This window comes from Musca autumnalis, unplaced genomic scaffold (genome assembly GCF_047663935.1).
Source record: "Musca autumnalis isolate F117 unplaced genomic scaffold, ASM4766393v1 scaffold_1, whole genome shotgun sequence".
In the NCBI taxonomy this organism is placed as follows: Eukaryota; Metazoa; Arthropoda; class Insecta; order Diptera; family Muscidae; genus Musca; species Musca autumnalis.
The window spans coordinates 245,747,799-245,767,445 of record NW_027411644.1 but is presented as its reverse complement, the minus strand read 5'-3'; the positions used below and the strand labels follow the sequence as shown (position 1 = coordinate 245,767,445).

Here is a 19,647-nt window from a genome sequence, read left to right as displayed (position 1 = left end):
TAAATGCTGAGGGTATAAATATCGAAACTTTTGAGGTATTTATCTCAACGTTTGTGGTCGTTCCGAATAAATGCTTTCTTTTTGCAAATAAACTGATTTGGGGTTTGTACTTGAGGGAATAAGTTGACATAGTCCATTTTTGAACTAGGCCTTATTTTGGGAGTCAACTTTTGAATCATTATGTCAGGAAGCATGGACTTTCTACGTAGCACAATAATATCGCCCTGAACAGGACCACAGGGAATATCTACGGAAAAATTTTTCAAAGATTCGCAAAGAGTCTTAAAAATGCACTAAATCGAAAATGTTGACATTTTATGAGGAAGGTACCTGAAGATGTTGTCCGATATATACCCTCATGGAATTTATTGTACATTTGGAAAAAATTTCGCGATGGTCAAAATTTCAACTAACTGTATACTCAATTCGTGAGGTATCGTCTTTTTCAGTTATTTAGTTGGTGGCGGCAGGGTTATTTAGAACATTTGGTCCATTATCTCAACAAGTATGGACTTGCCTTTATGTAATGGTACTAACATAAAAAGGCCAGGAGTAGACTGATATAGGCCATATTCAAATCCGATCTGTGTCTGGTAGGAATATGGTCTGGTAGTATGGACCAAATCAGTAAATCACTTATCGTGAGCATAATTTTAGCAAAAAACCGAAGGAGTGGACTGATATGCTCCATCTTCAAACTTGATCTAAATTGAACAAAATATTACGAGATCCAAATTTTGGACTGTTTGAGAGTTATGGTGCGCCAGCCAGACAGGCAGACGGACATTGCAAAATCTAAATCCATGCCGTTCACACACCACCCGAACGCAAAGAATGAGCGTGCATGAGAGAGTAAATGTTTTGATTTGTTTTTGTTTTGTAGCTACCCAGCAAACCAAAATCGGAAGAAACATCAGAGTTCGGATCCGAATTCGGTCCGAAAGTCGGATGAAACGTCCGAGTTCGGATCCGAATTCGGTCCGAACTCTGACCGAAAGTCATATGGCGTGGTTGACGTGTTCTCTGACCGAAATTCGGATGAAAATCGGATGTTTAGCCGACTTTCGGACCTAATTCGGTCCGAACTCTGATGAACTATCGGATAAATTTCTGATTTATTTACCGACTTTCGGATAGATATCGGTCCGAATTCGGAAGTAAAATCTTATGAAATTCAAAAGTATTTGAGACTTTCGGACAGAATTTGTACCGAAGTCAGATGAACTATCGTATGAACTTCTGATTTATTTAGCAGAATTCGACCAAAATTTGTTTTTATTGTTAAAAGATGTTGAAAATACACAGTTAATTCATGAAATATCCAAATCCTATAAAATGTTATCTACTATAAACACATTAAAGGTTTCAATTATCATCTTATGCTGTGTTAAATGCGCGACTGTGGAACAACAAATTTGTCAACACGATCTGTGAAATATGTAAAACAATTGTTATTAATATATGAAATAATACATGTCTTCATATACAAAAAATGTTGATACACCTAAAAGTGTTAAGAAACTTAACTTTGGCCATATACAAATATAAAACATATGACTTTCCACGTAATAGTGTTGACGTAATAGTTCCACGTAATAATTTGACGAAGAAAATCTTTACTTTCATTAACTTCATAATAATAAAGAAATATGTATGTATGCCACAATCACTATGAATAACATTTAAACACTACCAAGCATCAACACGCATAACAAAAATAAATTTTTCCTTCGTACTGCACATCAACAATTACACATTTACAATGTGCGAGCGAAACATGTACAATTCTTTTCTCTCTGCTTATTTACACTTAATTTTGCCAAAGTAGCACAAGAGAAAATAGAAAAATTCCCTTCAGAGAGGGAGTGAGAGGACGGGAAAAAGTTCGTCAGACTAGTCGGACAGAGTTCGGACCGAAGTCGGTCAGACGCGTCGGAAAAACTTCCGACTTTGAGCAGACGCGTCGGACGTCCGGCATTGTGTTTGCTGGGTAGTATGCTTGCAAACTTACTAACACAATTTCATAAAATAATAAGTCCAAACCTAAATGGGGTCAAAAACGTTATTTCGATGAGGCACATTTTCATCGTATCAAAAAGGCTGAGGGTATAAAAAGGATGGGAGAAGGAGTCACTTACAATGGAATGACTGTGTAGTACCTTTAATTCTGAGTAGATATGTATAGGTTGATTATGTGGGTAACAATGAGATATATGCAGCCCCGAGCTTATTATGTCATGTTCACACGAGCGCTTCAATTACGTTGTTCGCCTGTCGAACGACGTACACGAATTAACCCGTTTCCACGACACCATTCGTAATTAACAGAAACATAAACAAAATTTCCTACATTTTTGTTTCTTTGTTTTCACGGAAATTTGAACCGAAAACACATAAAATATACATTAAATGGATAGGAAAATCAATAGGCTTCCCTTCAAATGTATCTTCCATATTTAACTACACACATTTCATTAATTGTTTTCATAAATTCTAAATAATTTTGTATTTTCAATAAAGAGAGAGAGACATGTCAAAACAATGTTTGTGTATACAGACTTTCAGTTATTTGTTTCCTTTTTGTTTCTGATTTTGAACTAATGGCTAAGAAATGTGTGTGGTATTAAGAAGGAAACACAACCATCTTCCTTCTGCATCTGTATAAAATGTTTATTTTATTAATTTTCATTCATCTTTTTCCTTTTTTCTAAAAATTTTTGTGTTTTCAACCATTTTCCAATTTTGAATTTAGACATGTCATAACTAATTTTTTCGATAAATTCTCTCATTTGTTAGGGATGGAACATACTTATTCGTCGTTCAGAGAGTATTTCTAATCGAACAACGTAGAAAAATCGTCGTTCGTTCATAGAATTTTGTGTGGGGAAATAAGTAATTTATTCGTAGTTATGGGTCGAACAACGAATAGAGAACGAACGACGTACCGTGGAAACGGGCTATTACGAAGAAGTTGTCAGGTTTTACGGCTGGAATAGTATAAGTTCATGCTGAACATGGTATTTGGCTTCACAGATTTTCTTCCATCGTTTACACTTTATACACGCGTGCATGGGCCTAAACGCTTAGGGACGAATAAAATCAACCGTTTAAGTTGGTAGTTAAAATTTGACTCCCTTCGCCCAATCTAAAATTGGTTACTCATGCAAATTTCGTTCAATTTATTTCCATATAAATTTGCAAAATTAAAATAATTACTGAAATTTTGCATTAAAAAATTAAATGTTCTATATTTTATTAGATATTAAGTCTTACCACTTTATGGTCATACACTTCCAATTAGAGTTATTGACTTCTATATTTCCACTTCAAAACACGTTTAAGTTTGATATAAAAACCTACTTTATTTGATTTGTTGCAATGGCAATTAGTCTTTAGTTTTTTTGTTAGGCACAATATAATTATTTCTAACCAATAACTTGACCGGCCATTTAAGTAAATTATGTGCTCAATTTGTATTGCACAGATCAGAAAAAAAATATCTCAATGCATATTGCATAAAAATATTAACTTTTTGTTTGAAATTCATTTATAGATGACTGTTGCAATTACTAATATTCAAAATTATTTTAATAGTTCATTCTTGAAAATTGTGATCAAAATATGGACAAATAACATTTTTATGAAAATAAATATTATGAAATAAAATCAATTAGTATTTTTGAAGTATACAAAATCATAACCATAATGAAGCAAACCATTCTTTGTATTGTGCTTTTTGTATTATACCTTTTACATTTGTTTTAATTGCGTCTCTTTTATGTTTTCTTTATAGTTATGGCTTGTCATATGAAGAAATTGAAAAGGGTCTGCCCACCATTGACACCTCCAAGACATTGATCCGTGAAGTGTGTCCACCCTTCTTCTCTGGTGTTGAATGCCGCCCCGGTAAATACAGACGTTTCGATGGTTTGTGCAACAACATTGAACATCCCACATGGGGTGCTGCCATGGCCCCATTCCAACGTTTGATTGGTCCCCTCTATGCCGATGGTATTAATGCACCACGTATTTCGGTAACCGGCCGTGATTTGCCTTTCTCACGTGTTGTATCGCGTACCATGCATCCCGATGATGGTTATCATGATCATGCTGGTACTGTGATGGTCATTGCTTGGGGTCAATTTATGGATCACGATTTTACCTTAACTGGCACACCTTTGGGTAGGTAGACAGATGATGATGATGGTGAATTTCAAAAACAAAACTTATGAATTTAATTAACATACCTTTCTTTTTATCTTTCCTACAGACCCCATCAATCGCAATGATCCCGAGGAATGTTGCAAACGTCCTTTGCACTTGAAACATCCCTATTGCAATGAGATCCGTGTACCCGATGATGATTATTTCTATCGTCTGTTCAATGTTAAGTGCATTGATTTTGTACGTGGTTTCCCTTCACCTAGACCTGGCTGTCGTTTGGGTAAGTCTCAGTTTTAGCAATAACATCATCATCGTCGTGCTATCTAAATGCCTTAGTTTTCTGACCATGGTTGAATTGAATAACTTAACCAAACCAAGAAAGCAAAAAAAAAAACTCAAGACTACTCACTGCCAAGGGATTGTCGATGATGGTCGGTTATTCAACAGTAGTTGAATAGTTGACGTTTTAATGGAATCATGTTCACGTTTAATCAACAATTTGCCACGCTATATGAGTGTTTATGTCGGGGTTTGGTATAATTTTTCTCCCTCTTCTCGGTTCGATTGTTAAATGAAAACAAAAAAAAACCGAAACAAAAGAAAAACTTTTAAATCAGTTTTATGTTCGACAGTTTGATGTGATTGACAGCTTTTATGCTGTAAAGCATAAAAATGTTTGGCTGGTCTTGGAGTAGGCGTTGTTTTTAAGACCGTTTAAACGTGTATGTCTGTCAACGCCCCACAGCAACAGTTTTGACATTACTTTATAAGAATTAATATTTTAATATGTACGTATGTGCGGTTATTTGCCAGGGGAGAGTGATTGGAAGGTAGGTTGCCTTTCCGTTTCTTAAGTGTCAAAACAACAACAATAGCTAATTTTATGCTGCATATTTGGAACATGATATTTTTTGAAAATAAATGATCATGGAATCTTTATGTTGAAGCGGGGGTGCATTGAGCATGCAGATTTTAATGGAGGGTACAAATGAAACCTCTGTATGTAATAAATGCCAAGATAATATGGACACTACAAATGCGAACTTTCTAACCAAATTTTTGATATAATTGTTCAAACTTTAGTGCGAGAAGCGTATGAAGGAGTGACCCTAATATTGGGACATTTCAGACCTTTTACCCTGGAAGGAGTAAGAAAAATTATACCGTTGTTACTAATTTCGCTGAAAATGTCAAAATTATCCTCAAACAGCCCTCAACTAACCCTAAGCAAACATTTTTAGCTATTGTGAGGGAGATGCCGGAAAAAGTTGTCCGATATAGTCCAACGCCGAACTTTGATTTGAGTTTGAGAGAAATATGTATTACACTAAGCAACACTGAAAATGCAAACAACTTCTAGTATTCATTTTTTGAAAGTATCATAACACCGTCCGACAACCAAAATTACACTTGAATCGGACTATATACGTTCGAAACTATAGGCAAAATGGAGTAAAATGACATTTTTAATTTTTCGATTTCTCATCGTTTTGACCTTTTAGAGGACAATCAAATTTCAAAGGTCAACATTTTTCAAAAAAAATATTTTAAATACTTGCACTCGTCGTACGATGCTGGTATTGGTGTCATATTAAAGAGAAGAGTATAGGCTTTATATAATAATTATAAATTATTGCATTCCAAGATAACAAGGACATCAAAAATATCCTTGAAAAATTAAATCACAAAAAATTCTTTGAAAATATCCTGCAATTTTTGTCAAAAAATATATGTTTATGTCCTTCATGTAATGCAACATTTCCGAAGTTTCATTTTTCCATTTATAGGACCTTTATCTCAGCAACGAATACGAAGTACCCCTTACTGTCTTCATATTTTTATCTACTTTTTATACCATCAGCATTTATGCTAATGAGGGTATATCACCAATATTTTTGAAAATTTAACATAGCTGAAGCCAAGGTTTACCCTTTTAGAATATGCGACTTGTGGTTCTATACCATACAAATTAAATATTTTAGGATAAAATGAAATTTTGTTGGACGTGGCAAAAAATATTAGCCTTAAAAGTTAATTTGTGTGGAAGCTGTGGCTATATTTATGTTAAAAAATGGGTAAAAATGGGTTGAAGCCACCATGTCTTTTTTTGTTGTCTCTCTATTTGTGAGTAAACCACACTTCTCTCGATTTTCCTGTCAAGGTAAAAGTAGAAGCAAACTAAATAAGGATCATCTCACTAATGTATTACTTTTCAAAATTTGAACTGCTTCTACCATTAAATGATGCTGACATTTTGAAGCCAGTTTTACAGTGTTTTTTGACATTTTCTTCTAATTTCATTCCGCAAACAGGTTTTACAAAAAATCGTATATAGGATTATAGAACTCGCGATTCTGAGTTATTTGATATATGTGTTGTGAATGTAGTCTACACAGCTTCATAGAAATCTGCATCCAAATACGGAAATTTTGTGTGAACATTTTTTTAAAAATCATATTTTTCGGGCCTAATTTTTACAATTTTCATTCGATTTCCTCGTACTTGATTGCACATTTTAGTTTTTTACATTTCGGATCTAATATGTCATTCCCCGTGAAAATCCATCCACTAAAACGCGAGTTACAAGAAAGTCCAAAGTAGAACAAGTAAGAAAAGCGTTAAGTTCGGCCGGGGCGAACTTTTTATACCCTCCACCACAAATTTCAGCCATTTCGGTGGATTAATGTGACCACAACCTTCAAAAACCTGAAATCCGGAAGGTACCGTTCTATGGGGGCTATATGATAGCGTGGACCTATACCTAAAATTTTCTGGGGGAAAGTTTTATAAGCCTAAAGAAGACTAAATACCAAATTTCAGCCATCTCGGTGTGATAATGAGGCTAAAACCTTCAAAATATCGAAAATCGGGAGATATCGTATTATGGGGGTTATATCAACACGTGGACCTATATAAAAATTTTATGGTAGAAATGTTTGTTAGGCTCTGGAAACACAAATACAAAGTTACAAGCGATTCTTTGGTCAAATGGGTCGGATACATTCAAAATATATTAAAATGACGCGTACTTTATAAGGGGCCTTATGTGGGGGCTATACCAAAACGTGGACCTATATAACCCAACTTTGGTAGGAATGTTTTCTGGCCTCTGATGACACAAAGTACCAAATTACAACCAATTCCGCGGTCAAATGGGTCTAATACGTTCAAAATATATTAAAATGACGCGTACTTTATATGGTGCCTTATATGGGGGCTATACCAAAACGTGAACCTATATAACCCAACTTTGGTAGGAATGTTTTTTGGCCTCTGGAGACACAAAGTACCAAATTACAACCAATTCGGTGGTCAAATGGGTCAAATACATTCAAAATATACTAAAATGACGCGTACTTTATATGGGGCCTTATATGGGGGCTATACCAAAACGTGGACCTATATAACCCAACTTTGGTAGGAATGTTTTTTGGCTTCTGGAGACACAAAGTACCAAATTACAACCAATTCGGTGGTAAAATGGGACAAATATCTTAAAAATTCCTTAAAACGACGACGCGTCACGCGTCATTTTGTATGGGGGCTATACGAAAGCGTGGACCTACATAGCCCGCTTTCAATACCAAAAGTCCTACGTACATATAATATATTTTCCCAAAGTTTCATCAAAATACGTCAATCCGTTCGGACGCTAGAGTGATTTCCACAGACGGACAGACGGACGGACATGGCTATATCGATGTAGAATTGCACGCTGATCAAGAATATATATACTTTGTGGAGTCTACAATGATTATTTCGAGTAGTTACAAACGTAGTGACAAACTTAATATACCCCCATCCTATGGTGGAGGGTATAAAAATCACCTAAAATTGTTTTTGGAAATATCGCGTATTTTATCGCGTTTTCTGCGTTTCGTTTCCACTGCAATGAAACAACTAATACAGCATCTTTGTTTTAGCGGAAACAGAGTTTTGAAAACTTCACTGATAAGGAAGCTACATTCATTTTATCCCAAAAAATAGTGTGTGATGCTACATCCACAGTTCTTAATTGATCGCCTTGAAATAGATATATATCGATGTAGATTTTCATGGTGGACATTGAAATCGGATGCGGACAAAAATTGTATGCACTTTGCGCAAATTAGCGATATTTTATAGGTATTTTTATGCTAAGATGCAGCTGATGCTACATCTTAGCCTCCAAATTAAATTTCGAAAAATATATACAAATTAACAGGTATGATTTTGATAGTTACGCGATTTACACGTATTTTAAAATGCATATAAATAAAAATGGGTTATTTGACCTCTATTTCCATTTCAGAAGCTTTGACATATATCCTCATCAACCCAATTAGCTTCCCTAATGGGAAAGCTTTAATATGAATGTCAATAAAGCAAAATCCGTCTATTTTGTTAGGAGATTTAAGCAAAATGAAGGAAGTATTCCTATACATTTTTACAATATTTTCTACTACATAGTGCATGTGAAAAAAATATTTTTTCAAACAAAAAAATATTTTTTGACCAAAATATGTGCTTATTTTGACTGTAACATCCAAACTATAACATCAATCTGTATGATTGCAGTCTCATTTGATACGCCGTGAAGTTTGGATCCACAACAATTTTTTATGTAATTATATGACCACTAAATGGGCTTTAATTTTGAAAATAGTACACCTATATTCAATAATTTAGCAATTTTATGTACATTCCGCGAATTCTGTGTAACATTTTGCAGGTATTATGCAATCTACTCGCTGAAGTCACTTCGAGAGAACTTTTTTGTAACAATTGTGCTCATTAAAATAATTAGCGTTTTTATAATATTTTCTTTCTTAAAAAGCGAAATAAAAGCGCCATAACTTTTGTCCGCAGCAACCAAAAATTGGCTCGCGACCAGATTCGTACTGGGAATCTTTTTCTTAACCTACATATAAAAAATCGTTGATGTAGCGCGAAAAAAAATTATCCTTTTTTTCTGAAATGGAATATGAAATAATTGACAATATTCCTGATATACACTTTCATACGTGCCTCATCAAAATAATGGTTTTAGACCCCAAGTATGTTTGGACGAAACGCGTTTCAGACAATTTGGAGTTGATTTAGCCATGACCGCCCGCCTGTCTGTATATCTAAACCGATTTGGTCAAAAATTTGGCGTTAATAATATTTTATCCAAACTTAGTTTAAGTTCGAAGATGAGTAAAATCGGTAAACTCCTTCAGATACATCCCCCACAAAAGTTCGGAAATGTTCGGAAATTGTACCGGCGATAACTCTCGAAGGGAGTAAGCAATTTGGTCCATACTTTGCACATCGTGAAATTTCCACCAGACATAGATCGGTCCATTCCTTCGGGTACCTCCCTCACAAAATTTCGGGGAAGTCCAGTTTAGGACCTGCTCTCGGATCGCTTTGATTTTTGTTGTAACAACTCGTATTCGCTGCCCCCATTACTTGTATTGTATTAGGGACAAGTCCATACATCCTCAGAAAATAGTCCGAAAGGACTAAAAACCCTAAGGCAGCATGTGCAGTGGTTGGACTTCGAATCCCTTTGGTTTGTGTTGTAACAAATTGTATTCGCTTTCCCCATTACGACGGTACATGTTTTTTTCATGGGCAAGTCCTTGCTTCTTAAGATAATGGCCCAAAAGCTCCAAAAAGCCTGCCAGCACAAACTAGAAAATATGTAACACACAATACATCTTTTGTTTAAGTCCGATGCTGAGGGTATATCTCTGTCAGCCAAGCCGATTGATACTTTTTTACTTTTTATACCCTCAGCATTAGGCAAAATGTGCCTCATCGAAATAATGTTTTTAGACCCCAAGTATGTTTGGACGAAATCCGTTTCAGACAATTTGGAGTCTATTTAGCAATGTACGTCCGTCCGCCTGTCTGTCTGGTTGTCTGGTGAGCACGATAACTCTCGAACGGATGAACCGATTTGTTCCAAAATTTTCTTTCTGATACCCCCCAAAAAAGTTCGAAAATGTTCGGAAATTTTGTGCTCACGATAACTTCTGAAGGGAGTAGGACCTGCTCTCGAATCTCGTTGATATTTGTTGCAACAACTTGTATTCACTGCCCACCATGCGATGGTACAAGTTTCATCAACAGATATAGAGCAGGTTCGAATATGAACTATATTTGTCCACTACATCGGGTACTTTTTTACTTGTTCAGTATAAATTGGCTATAATTTGGTATTTGCAATTCCCAGTGGTCCAACAAATTCTCCACCAAAATTGCGGACATAAGTCCATGTTTTGGTATAGCCCGCCATATAACGGTGCCAGCCAATTTCAGGTACTTTGAATTTTTTATCTACTTTTTGGCCTACATTCGCTGTAATTTTTCATATAGGGCTCCCAGTGGTAGAAAAATTATTCACCAAGAAGTGTTGATGTAGGTACACGTTTTGGTATAGCCCCCAATATGACTTTACCGACCGATTTCAGGACCTCTGGAGATTTTATCATCTTTTTCAGCCCAAAATTGCTGTTATTTACGATTTGGGATTCCCAGTCGCAAAAAAAAACTTTCCATCAAAAATTGTGGACATAGGTTCCTGTTTTGATAGAGCCCCAAATATAACGGAACCTCCGACTTTCGGTACTTTCAAGTTTTTATCTCCTTTTTCGTCTTAAATTGGCTGTAATTCGACGTTTTGGGATCCCAGTGGTAAAAAAAAAACTTCTCCATCAAAAGTTGTGTACATAAGTCCATGATTGCAGATACTTTCGAGTTTTTTGACATTTAGTGTTCTCAGTGGTCAATCATGGCCCTGTAGGAATTGGAGCGGCTACACAACCAGATCTTTGTTGAAAGAGTACAACTCCCATTTGTCTAGGCAGTTCATGTTCTTCCGCTGCCACGGGGGTGGGTAATCTCCGAGGGCGGTATTCATACGATAGGCTCTCATAGCATATTCAGTGTCACTGTTGCAGTTCTAAGGGCAGCATTCTTGCCAATTTATATAGCTTACCCCAGACCGACCTATCGCGGTTAAAAACACGATTTACATGCGTGAACGACTTATATAAGCTATCGGATGCGACCCCCAGGGCTTCTGAGCAATTAACGATCGGAATTATTGACCCATTAACCTGTCCATTCAATGGGATCTTCATATGAATAGTGTAGTTGTTGACTTAGTTGCGGATGTTTTCACATTCCTCGCGTGGAAGAACTTAACACAAATGTTATGAGCTGTGTGACCTGAGGTCATGGCGGTACACTCATCTGGGTACAAAATTATCTCAATGCCTTCAGGAGGGTATGGAATTGTAAAAATGTAAAGGTGAAACAGTCCCAAAGATATCACCCCTTCTTGGGGAACTACCAGTTTCACTCTACGGGGTTTTAGCTGCTTCCGAAACCCTGGTTGATAATCCACATCTGGACAGCACGTTCTGATGCTTTGGAGGAGTAGTACCTCAAGTATCTTTGCCACCGGCGACAAAAGTGAGATCGGCTTATAATACTCCCCTTTGCTGGAATTTGTTCAGGCTTGAGTAGCGGGACAAACTTGCCTATTTTCCAACAACGCCGTTAAACATAATATATGACCGATCATTCTTCTTTTCTCCAGCAACGCCTTATCGCCTCAGATGCTCTAACCACTTTTCCGGTAGCGCTCAACGACAAGTCTATTGATTCCGAATGTCAGCTCTTGGGGTCGCTAGAGTTAGTACGACGTGATGAGCTTTCACGCTCATTCGCTTATCTCGTCGCCTATGCAGGGAATTTAGGTCTTATTTCAGATTTTCGGGCAGGAAGAATATGCGAAGTTCTTGAAATTGGCTTTCCCATGGATAAGGAAAGCACGGCGTTCAGAGATTATGGAATCAGTGATCTATTGGTAGAGATGAGGATAGGGACACGACGAGTTGTCAAGTCACGCTATTCGTCAGACCAGCTGACATGCCAAACGAACTTTAGATGTATCCTCTATATCGTCACCTGAAATGCCCAAAGACGCAACCCTCAATGGGTTACGTTGAGGGTTACGGCTTTGGGCAGTTCAGGTGAAGATATATTATCGTGCTATCTATTTGCTCAGTTAGCGCTATGCATCTCTGGTCATTTCGTAGGCTTGAATTCCATAGGTCATGATGCAGATTAAAATCACATAGGCCAGCCAGTTATCGCCTTCCAACAGTGGCCACATGACAGGCTTAATAGTTTTAACAACCCAGCAAACCAATCGTACCGACATCTTAACGAAATCGGAACCAAATTCGGACGATACGTCCGATGTCGGATCTGAAATCGTAACGATATCTTAACGAAAGTTATATGAAGTGGTTGACATAATTTCGGAACGAAATGTCGAAGCGACATCGTATCGATTTCGATCCGATTTCGTAACGAAATCTGAAGAAAATCCTTGGCAAATTCGGAAAGGAAATTTCTTTCCGACATTCGTTCCGAAATCGGAACGAAATCGGTACAAAATCTGAACTAATTCCGCTCCGAAAAATCGTTTAGAAATCGGAACGAAATCTGAACGACGTTGCTTCCGAAATTGTTCACACATGTCGGACATCCGACATTTGGTTTGCTGGGAAATTACATATTGCCCAAATTGCAAATGTTATACTCTTTTGAAAGTGTTATACCCAATCCGTATAACACCAGCGGGTTGTTGTATTTGCTAAATATATTTACTACAGCATGATTCAAATTAATCAACGTTTTTATGCGATGTTTGAGGCAGCCTGTGTATTTTAAGGTTTGTGTTATATTCTTCGCAACTGTTATAAAATTCAAAATCTATTTTAGCGTTGAAAATTACAACAAACAACAACAAATTTTAATTTCAAGTTTTTAACTGTGATTTTTTTCTCTTTTTACAGGTTCTCGTCAACAGTTCAACACTCTGACCGGTGTCATTGATGCCAATACCGTTTATGGTGTTAATGAGAAATTCGCTCGTAAATTGCGTACCGGTTATGGTGGTCTTTTGCGTATGAATCCCGTTTTCCAAGAATATGGTTTGAAGGATTTGTTACCCCTTAAATTGGACATTCCCGATGAAGGTTGTACACGTCCCAACAAGAGTATGTTCTGTTTTGAAGCTGGTGAAATTCGTGTCAATGAACAATTGGTTTTGACTTGTATGCACACACTTATGGCTAGAGAACATAATCGCATTGCCACCGGTTTAGCCCAGATCAATAAGCATTGGGATGATGAGACATTGTTCCAAGAAGCTCGTAGAATTAATATTGCCATTGTCCAGCATGTGACCTATAATGAATTCTTACCAATTTTGTTGGGTAAAGAAGTAATGGAGAAATTCGGTTTGGTTTTGCAAAAGGATGGTTATTGGGATGGTTATGATCCTAAAGTAAATCCTGGTATTATTGACTCCTTTGCTGGTGCTGCATTCCGTTTTGGTCATTCGCTTCTGCCCACTGCTGTGGAACGTTGGTCTAAGGCCCATAAATTTATCGCCTCCAAGAGATTGTCCGATTTGATTCGTCGTCCCTACGATTTGTATCGTGCTGGTGTTTTGGATGAATATTTCATGGGTTTGATGAATCAAGTTGCCCAGGCTATGGATGATTCCATTACCCAAGAAGTTACCAATCATTTGTTCAAGAAAGAAGGTGCTAGATTTGGTATGGATTTGGTGTCATTCAATATGCAACGTGGTCGTGAATTTGGTATACCCGGCTATATGGAATTCCGTAAATTCTGCGGCCTCCCCACCTCCAATACATGGGATGAAATGTTTGGTTCTATGCCCAATGACACAATTTTGAGATATCAAAGCATATTCGAGTAAGTTTTTGTTTAATGGGAGATTTGTTACAAAATTATATTGAATACTTTTTTTCGCTTAACAGACATCCAGCTGATATTGATTTGTGGTCTGGTGGTGTTTCTGAAAAATCCTTACCCGGTTCTATGTTGGGACCCACTTTTGCCTGTGTCATTGCCACTCAAATGAGCTACTTGAGACGTGGTGATCGTTTCTGGTACGAATTGCCCAACCAACCATCTTCCTTTACGCCAGAACAGCTGCAAGAAATCCGCAAAGCTAAATTGTCACGTTTGATTTGTGACAACACAGATTTGATAGATACAGTACAAATTTATCCCATGGTTTTGCCTGATCATGAAATGTAAGTCATCAAAATAAACATTAATTAGTTTTAAAATAAATTTTAATGCAATTTATTTTGTGTGTGTTTTCAGCAATCCTCGTGTACCATGCAAGAGCGGTGTTATACCCTCAATCGATTTGACCAAATGGGCCGATTATGCTAGTCCTGACATTGCTTCACCAGTTTTTGTAAGTTTCCATAATCCTCCTATCACAAAACGGTTTACTAAATTGGAAAAATGTCTTTCTTCTTTGCAGAACTACATCAATGAAATCCCCGACACTTTACTTAACTTCCGCAAAAAGTAATTGAACCTGATGCAAGCATTTTTTCTATAAAGCATCAGTTCACCATTAAAATTGCTGATCCCCCTTTTCAACTTTTCCAACAAAATACTCAAGGATCATTTTACATTATTGTATTAAGATTTGTTTTTTTCATTTTCGTTATCTTTGTCTATTTTCTTTGTGTCTCAGAATCTATTCTAAGTCATTTTTTGTATGTTTCCTCTTATTCTCCTTTAAAATGACTTTGAAGGCGTCTTGTTTTGCATTTAGTTTTCATTTCAAGTCAAGCAAACTTTCTAATTTATTATAATTATTGTTCATTTGTTTAATTTTTTGTTAATATTTTTTTCGTCTCATATCCATCTTTTGTTTCGTTTTCAATTGTTTTTTGTTTTTTGACATTTGTAAAATCATAATATTTTGTTTAATTATTTTTTATATATCTTTGTGTACATATTATTTTTAAATAGAAAAAATTTATTAAGTATTTTTCATTGCAATCATCCTCCTTTTTTTGTTTTTTTATATAACAAGAATTTTATATACATGCATAAAAAACATAACAACCAATTGCAAAACAGAACATCATTTATATATACATACATATTGCTCAGTAAGACAACAATAAATTTAAATAAAATTAAAATAAATAAAACAACTCTTGTTCTTACTTAACGAATCAATTGCACTGTGCAACCTGATTCTGTGGGGATTGAACAATTCTTAAAAAAAGAATAAAATATAAAATATTATATTTTTATTGCAATAAATATTTTGAAAATATAAAAAATAAAAATATAAAATATATTAAATAAAAAATATAACATATAAAATATAATATAGAAAATATAAAACATAAAATGTATAATATAAAATATTTTAGCCATTCACATCCGATATGCCTGATGAGCTGAAAGGTTGGCTGTGTGGGACTTCAGTTGAGAACGGCTGGACTGATTTGGATGATTCTTTTTTTGAAACGCTCCTCATAACCCAACTTAGGTTTTTATGCAAAGAAAATTGCACCCACTCTTACGCCCACTTATTTTAATTCTCAATTTTAATATTTTCTACAAAAACTACTGAACTGATTTTCCTGAAATTGTCAGGGAATGTACGGCAATGGCCCCCGGTGAAAATAGGCTACATATTTTGTTGAATTTCGGAAGGGGCGGGGTACGTCCCATATACCCTATTTCGATAAAAATGCTATCTTCTTCTTCTAATATATAAAAGACAATGTGTGTATGTTAGTATGTTTGTATGTTCCTTATAGACTCAAAACCGACTGAACCGCTTTTCTTGAAAATTTCAGGGAATGTACAGGAAGCACCCGTGGAGAAAATAGGCTATATTTTTTTTGAATTTCGGAAGGGGCGGGGTACCTCCCCCATGCCCTACTTTTTTAAAAACAATATTTTAGCACGCCCACTTTTTAAATATGTATGTTATATATCCAAAACCCTTGGCTATATATTTTGTTGAATTTCGGTGGGCGAAGTAGGGGAGGTACCCCGATTTTTTAAAAACGCAATTTAAGCTGAAACGAAAGATTGAATTAATTCCAAACTTCCTCTCTCCGAACCACCCTGCTCCGATTTTCAATTTAAATATTTTCTACAAAAATTACTGAACCGATTTTCTTGAAATTGTCAGGAAATGTACAGGGATGGACCCCGGTGAATATAGGCTACAAGTTAGTTGATATATTTACAATAATTACGAATGAATCGGTTTGGAAATTAATTTGCGTGACAATTGTGGTTGTTTCTCCGACCTTACTGCTACTTTTTTAGGACCCAAAGATTTGACCACACCCATTTTTATATCCTCAGCATTTATGCTAACGAGGGTATACACACTTTCATACGGGCAAAAAGTGCCTCATCGAAATAATGGTTTTAGACCACATGTATATTTGGACGAAATGTGTTTCAGACAATTTGGAGTCGATTGAGCAATGTCCGTCCGTCTGTCTGTCTGTCCGTCTGGCTGGCTGGAGCGCACGATAACTCTCGAATCCGATCCAAAAGTTGGCTTTAGTAATATTTTGTCCAAACTTAGTTTAAGTTCGAAGATGGGCTATATCGGTCCACTCCTTCCGTTACCTCCCCCACAAAAGTTCGAAATTTTTCGGAAAATTTGTGCGCACGATAACTCTTGAAGGAAGTAACCGATTTGATCCATACTTTGCACATCGTAAAATTTCTACTAAACATAGATGAGGTTCCAAAATGGACTCAATCGGTCCACTCCTTCGGGTACCTCCCGAACAAAGTTTCGGATAAGTTAAGATTAGGACCTGCTCTCGAATCGCTTTGGTGTTTGTTGAAACAACTTGTATTCATTGCCCCCCAAGCGACGGTACAAGTTTCATCAGGGGCAAGTCCATACTTCCTGAGAAAATAACCTGAAAGATGCAAAAAGCCCTTATAACACTGTGTGTAGTGGATGGAGCGCAGATAACTCTCGAACGGATCTGCCGATTCGGTTCAAAATTTGGCCTTCGTAATATTTTGTCCAAACATAGTTTAAATTCGAAGATAAGCTATATCGGTCCACTCCTTCAGGTACCTCCCCCCACAAAAGTTCAAAAATGTTCGGAAAAATTGTGCGCACGATAAATCTTGAAGGGAGTGACCGATGTAATCCATACTTTGCATATCCTAATATATCTACCAGAATAGATTAGGTTCGAATGTGGACTATATTTGTCTACTCCTTCTGCTCTCGAATCACTTTGATTTTTGTTGAAGCGATTTGCATTCGCTACCTCCATTACGACGGTAAAAGTTTTTTCAGGGGCAAGCCCATATTTCTTGGGAAAACAGCCCGAAAGGTGTAAAAAATCCCTATGTCACCATATGTGGCGGTCGGAGAGCACGATAACTCTCGAACTGTTCAACCGATTTGGTCCAACATTTGGTCTCCGTTATATTATATCCACACTTAGTTTCATGGGCAATACCGGTCCACAACTTTCACTAAAATGCTAGGACGATATCACTTGAATGCGGCGAAAAAATTGGTCCAAACTTTGGATCTCCTAATATTTTGTCAAAATTTTGTTTAACTTCTGACCATACGGCCCTCCCTAAGGGTACCTCCCCCACAAAGGTTCAACATTTGTGTCTTAGTGCAGTTAATCCCTAATCCACATTTTTTTGGCAAGTTCAAATGTCCAAAAAGGGTGACAAAATTCTGAAGAGACCTTAAATACATTCGATCTGTCCGTGGGTGAGAGTTTCACTTCACATTGGCTGAGGGTATATATCTGTCGGCATAGCCGACTGACACTTTTTTACTTGTTTAAAATGTGTTACACAAGAGTGGTTTTAAAAAATCGATGTCGGATTTTTTTGCGGCACCCTCCTAAAATGTTTAGTTTTATTAAGAATTAAGAATTAAGTCAAAGTTTGAGCTCTATCGGAATATGTTAACACGTGCCACTGGGGCCTCAAAGTTTCCGTGGGCCCTTTATATAGCTAACTAGCTGAACCCGGTGCGCTTCCCAAACCCGAATAAGGTTAAATACGAATGAACTATAATCATATTAAGTGTTAATGTGCTGTGTATAGGGATAAGGATATGGTATTTTTGTACGTTCTTCCTAAATCCTTTCCGACTATATAAACTCCTACATAGTACACATTTAAAAATTTACTTTCTTCTTTAAAGAAATAACACTAATTTTAGTTCCCTAAGCTTGATGATAGTTGTAATTTATTTTATTTATGGGAGTGATTTTTTTAGGATAGCTCCTACTTCCCTTATGTCTATCTGCGTTATATTTTTCTAATAATGTAATTGCTAAAATGACAACTCTCTATGTAATATTAGCATCCATAAGGGGACTTTCCCCATGTGATAAGATTTTATCCAGCAGGCACGTTATAAACCACTCTTGCCTAGTTTGACAATTTTCAATCCGACAATATTAGATTTTGTAGTTTGGTCCTATGGGTTACTTCCCACGCCATTGCCTTTCACATTTTTGCTCGTGATGGGTTCGACCATAACTTTTTATGAGTTTAAAGTCTTTCAAGCTTTTAATGATTCAAACTGATGGTATTTGATATTAGCAGCTCAAAAGGGAGAGCTGTCCATTCCTGACCCCACCCCGCTTGTTTGTAAGAAATATTAAAAGGGCCCATGGAAATTTTGAGGCCCCAGTGGCACGTGTTAACATATTCCGATTGAGCTCAAACTTTGGCAATCTTAATTTTTATCAAAACTAAAAATTTTAGGAGCGTGCCGCATAAAAAAAACCGACATCGATTTTTTCCCTTTGAGTTAAAACCAGTCTAGTGTTACATCTACAAAACTACTGAACCGATATTCCTTAAATGTTCAGGGAATGTGCAGGGATGACTCCCGTTGAAAATAGGATGCATATTTTCTTGAATTTCGAAGATGCGGCGTACTTCTCTATATTTATGAATATATCTTTACGAATAAAAATCAATTGCCGTCATAACCCAACATATGTTTTTATGGAATGAAAATTTTACCACGCCCACTTTTTCAATTTCTGCAACAAGTAAAAAAGTATCAGGGATACCCTTAGCCTGCGTATATTGAAGTTTTGCGGAGGAGATACTTAAAGGAATGGATCGACATAGACCATTATGGAAGTGGAAGTATTGACCAAATCGGTCACTCCCTTCAAGAGTTACCGTACGAATGATTTTTTCGAATATTTTTGAACTTTGGTGGGGGAGGTACCTGAAGGAGTGTACCGATATGGCTTATGTTCGAACTTTAACTATGTTTGGACAAAATATTACTAAGGCCAAATTTTTGACCGAATCGGCAGATCCGTTCGAGAGTTATCTTGCGCTCCAACCACTACACACGGTGTCATAGGGGTTTTTTGCAACATTCAGGCTATTTTTTCAGGAAGTGTTGACTTGCCCCTGATGGAACTTGTACCGTCATATGGGAGGCAGTGAATACAAGTTGCTACAACAAAAATCAAAGCGATTCGAGAACAGGTCCTAAACTGCACTTTTCCGAAATTTTGTGTGGGAGGTACCCGAAGGAGTGGACCGATTGAGTCCGTATTGGAACCTCATTTTTCTAGTAGTATGGACCAAATC

General features: G+C 36.6%; 1 protein-coding gene across 1 annotated transcript in view; it reads left to right on the top strand.

Moving 5' to 3' along the window:
- The window catches only part of cysu (peroxidase homolog), a 211,933-nt gene extending 196,730 nt beyond the window's left edge, over positions 1 to 15,203 (top strand). Inside the window, exons 5-10 of the mRNA XM_073960645.1 lie at positions 3,794 to 4,182; positions 4,271 to 4,444; positions 13,005 to 13,935; positions 14,001 to 14,279; positions 14,353 to 14,449; positions 14,519 to 15,203. Of these exons, the coding sequence (XP_073816746.1) occupies positions 3,794 to 4,182; positions 4,271 to 4,444; positions 13,005 to 13,935; positions 14,001 to 14,279; positions 14,353 to 14,449; positions 14,519 to 14,569 (1,921 nt within the window). The 3' untranslated portion in view covers positions 14,570 to 15,203. The remainder of the gene's footprint in view (positions 1 to 3,793; positions 4,183 to 4,270; positions 4,445 to 13,004; positions 13,936 to 14,000; positions 14,280 to 14,352; positions 14,450 to 14,518) is intronic.
- The last annotated feature ends 4,444 nt before the right edge of the window (positions 15,204 to 19,647 follow it).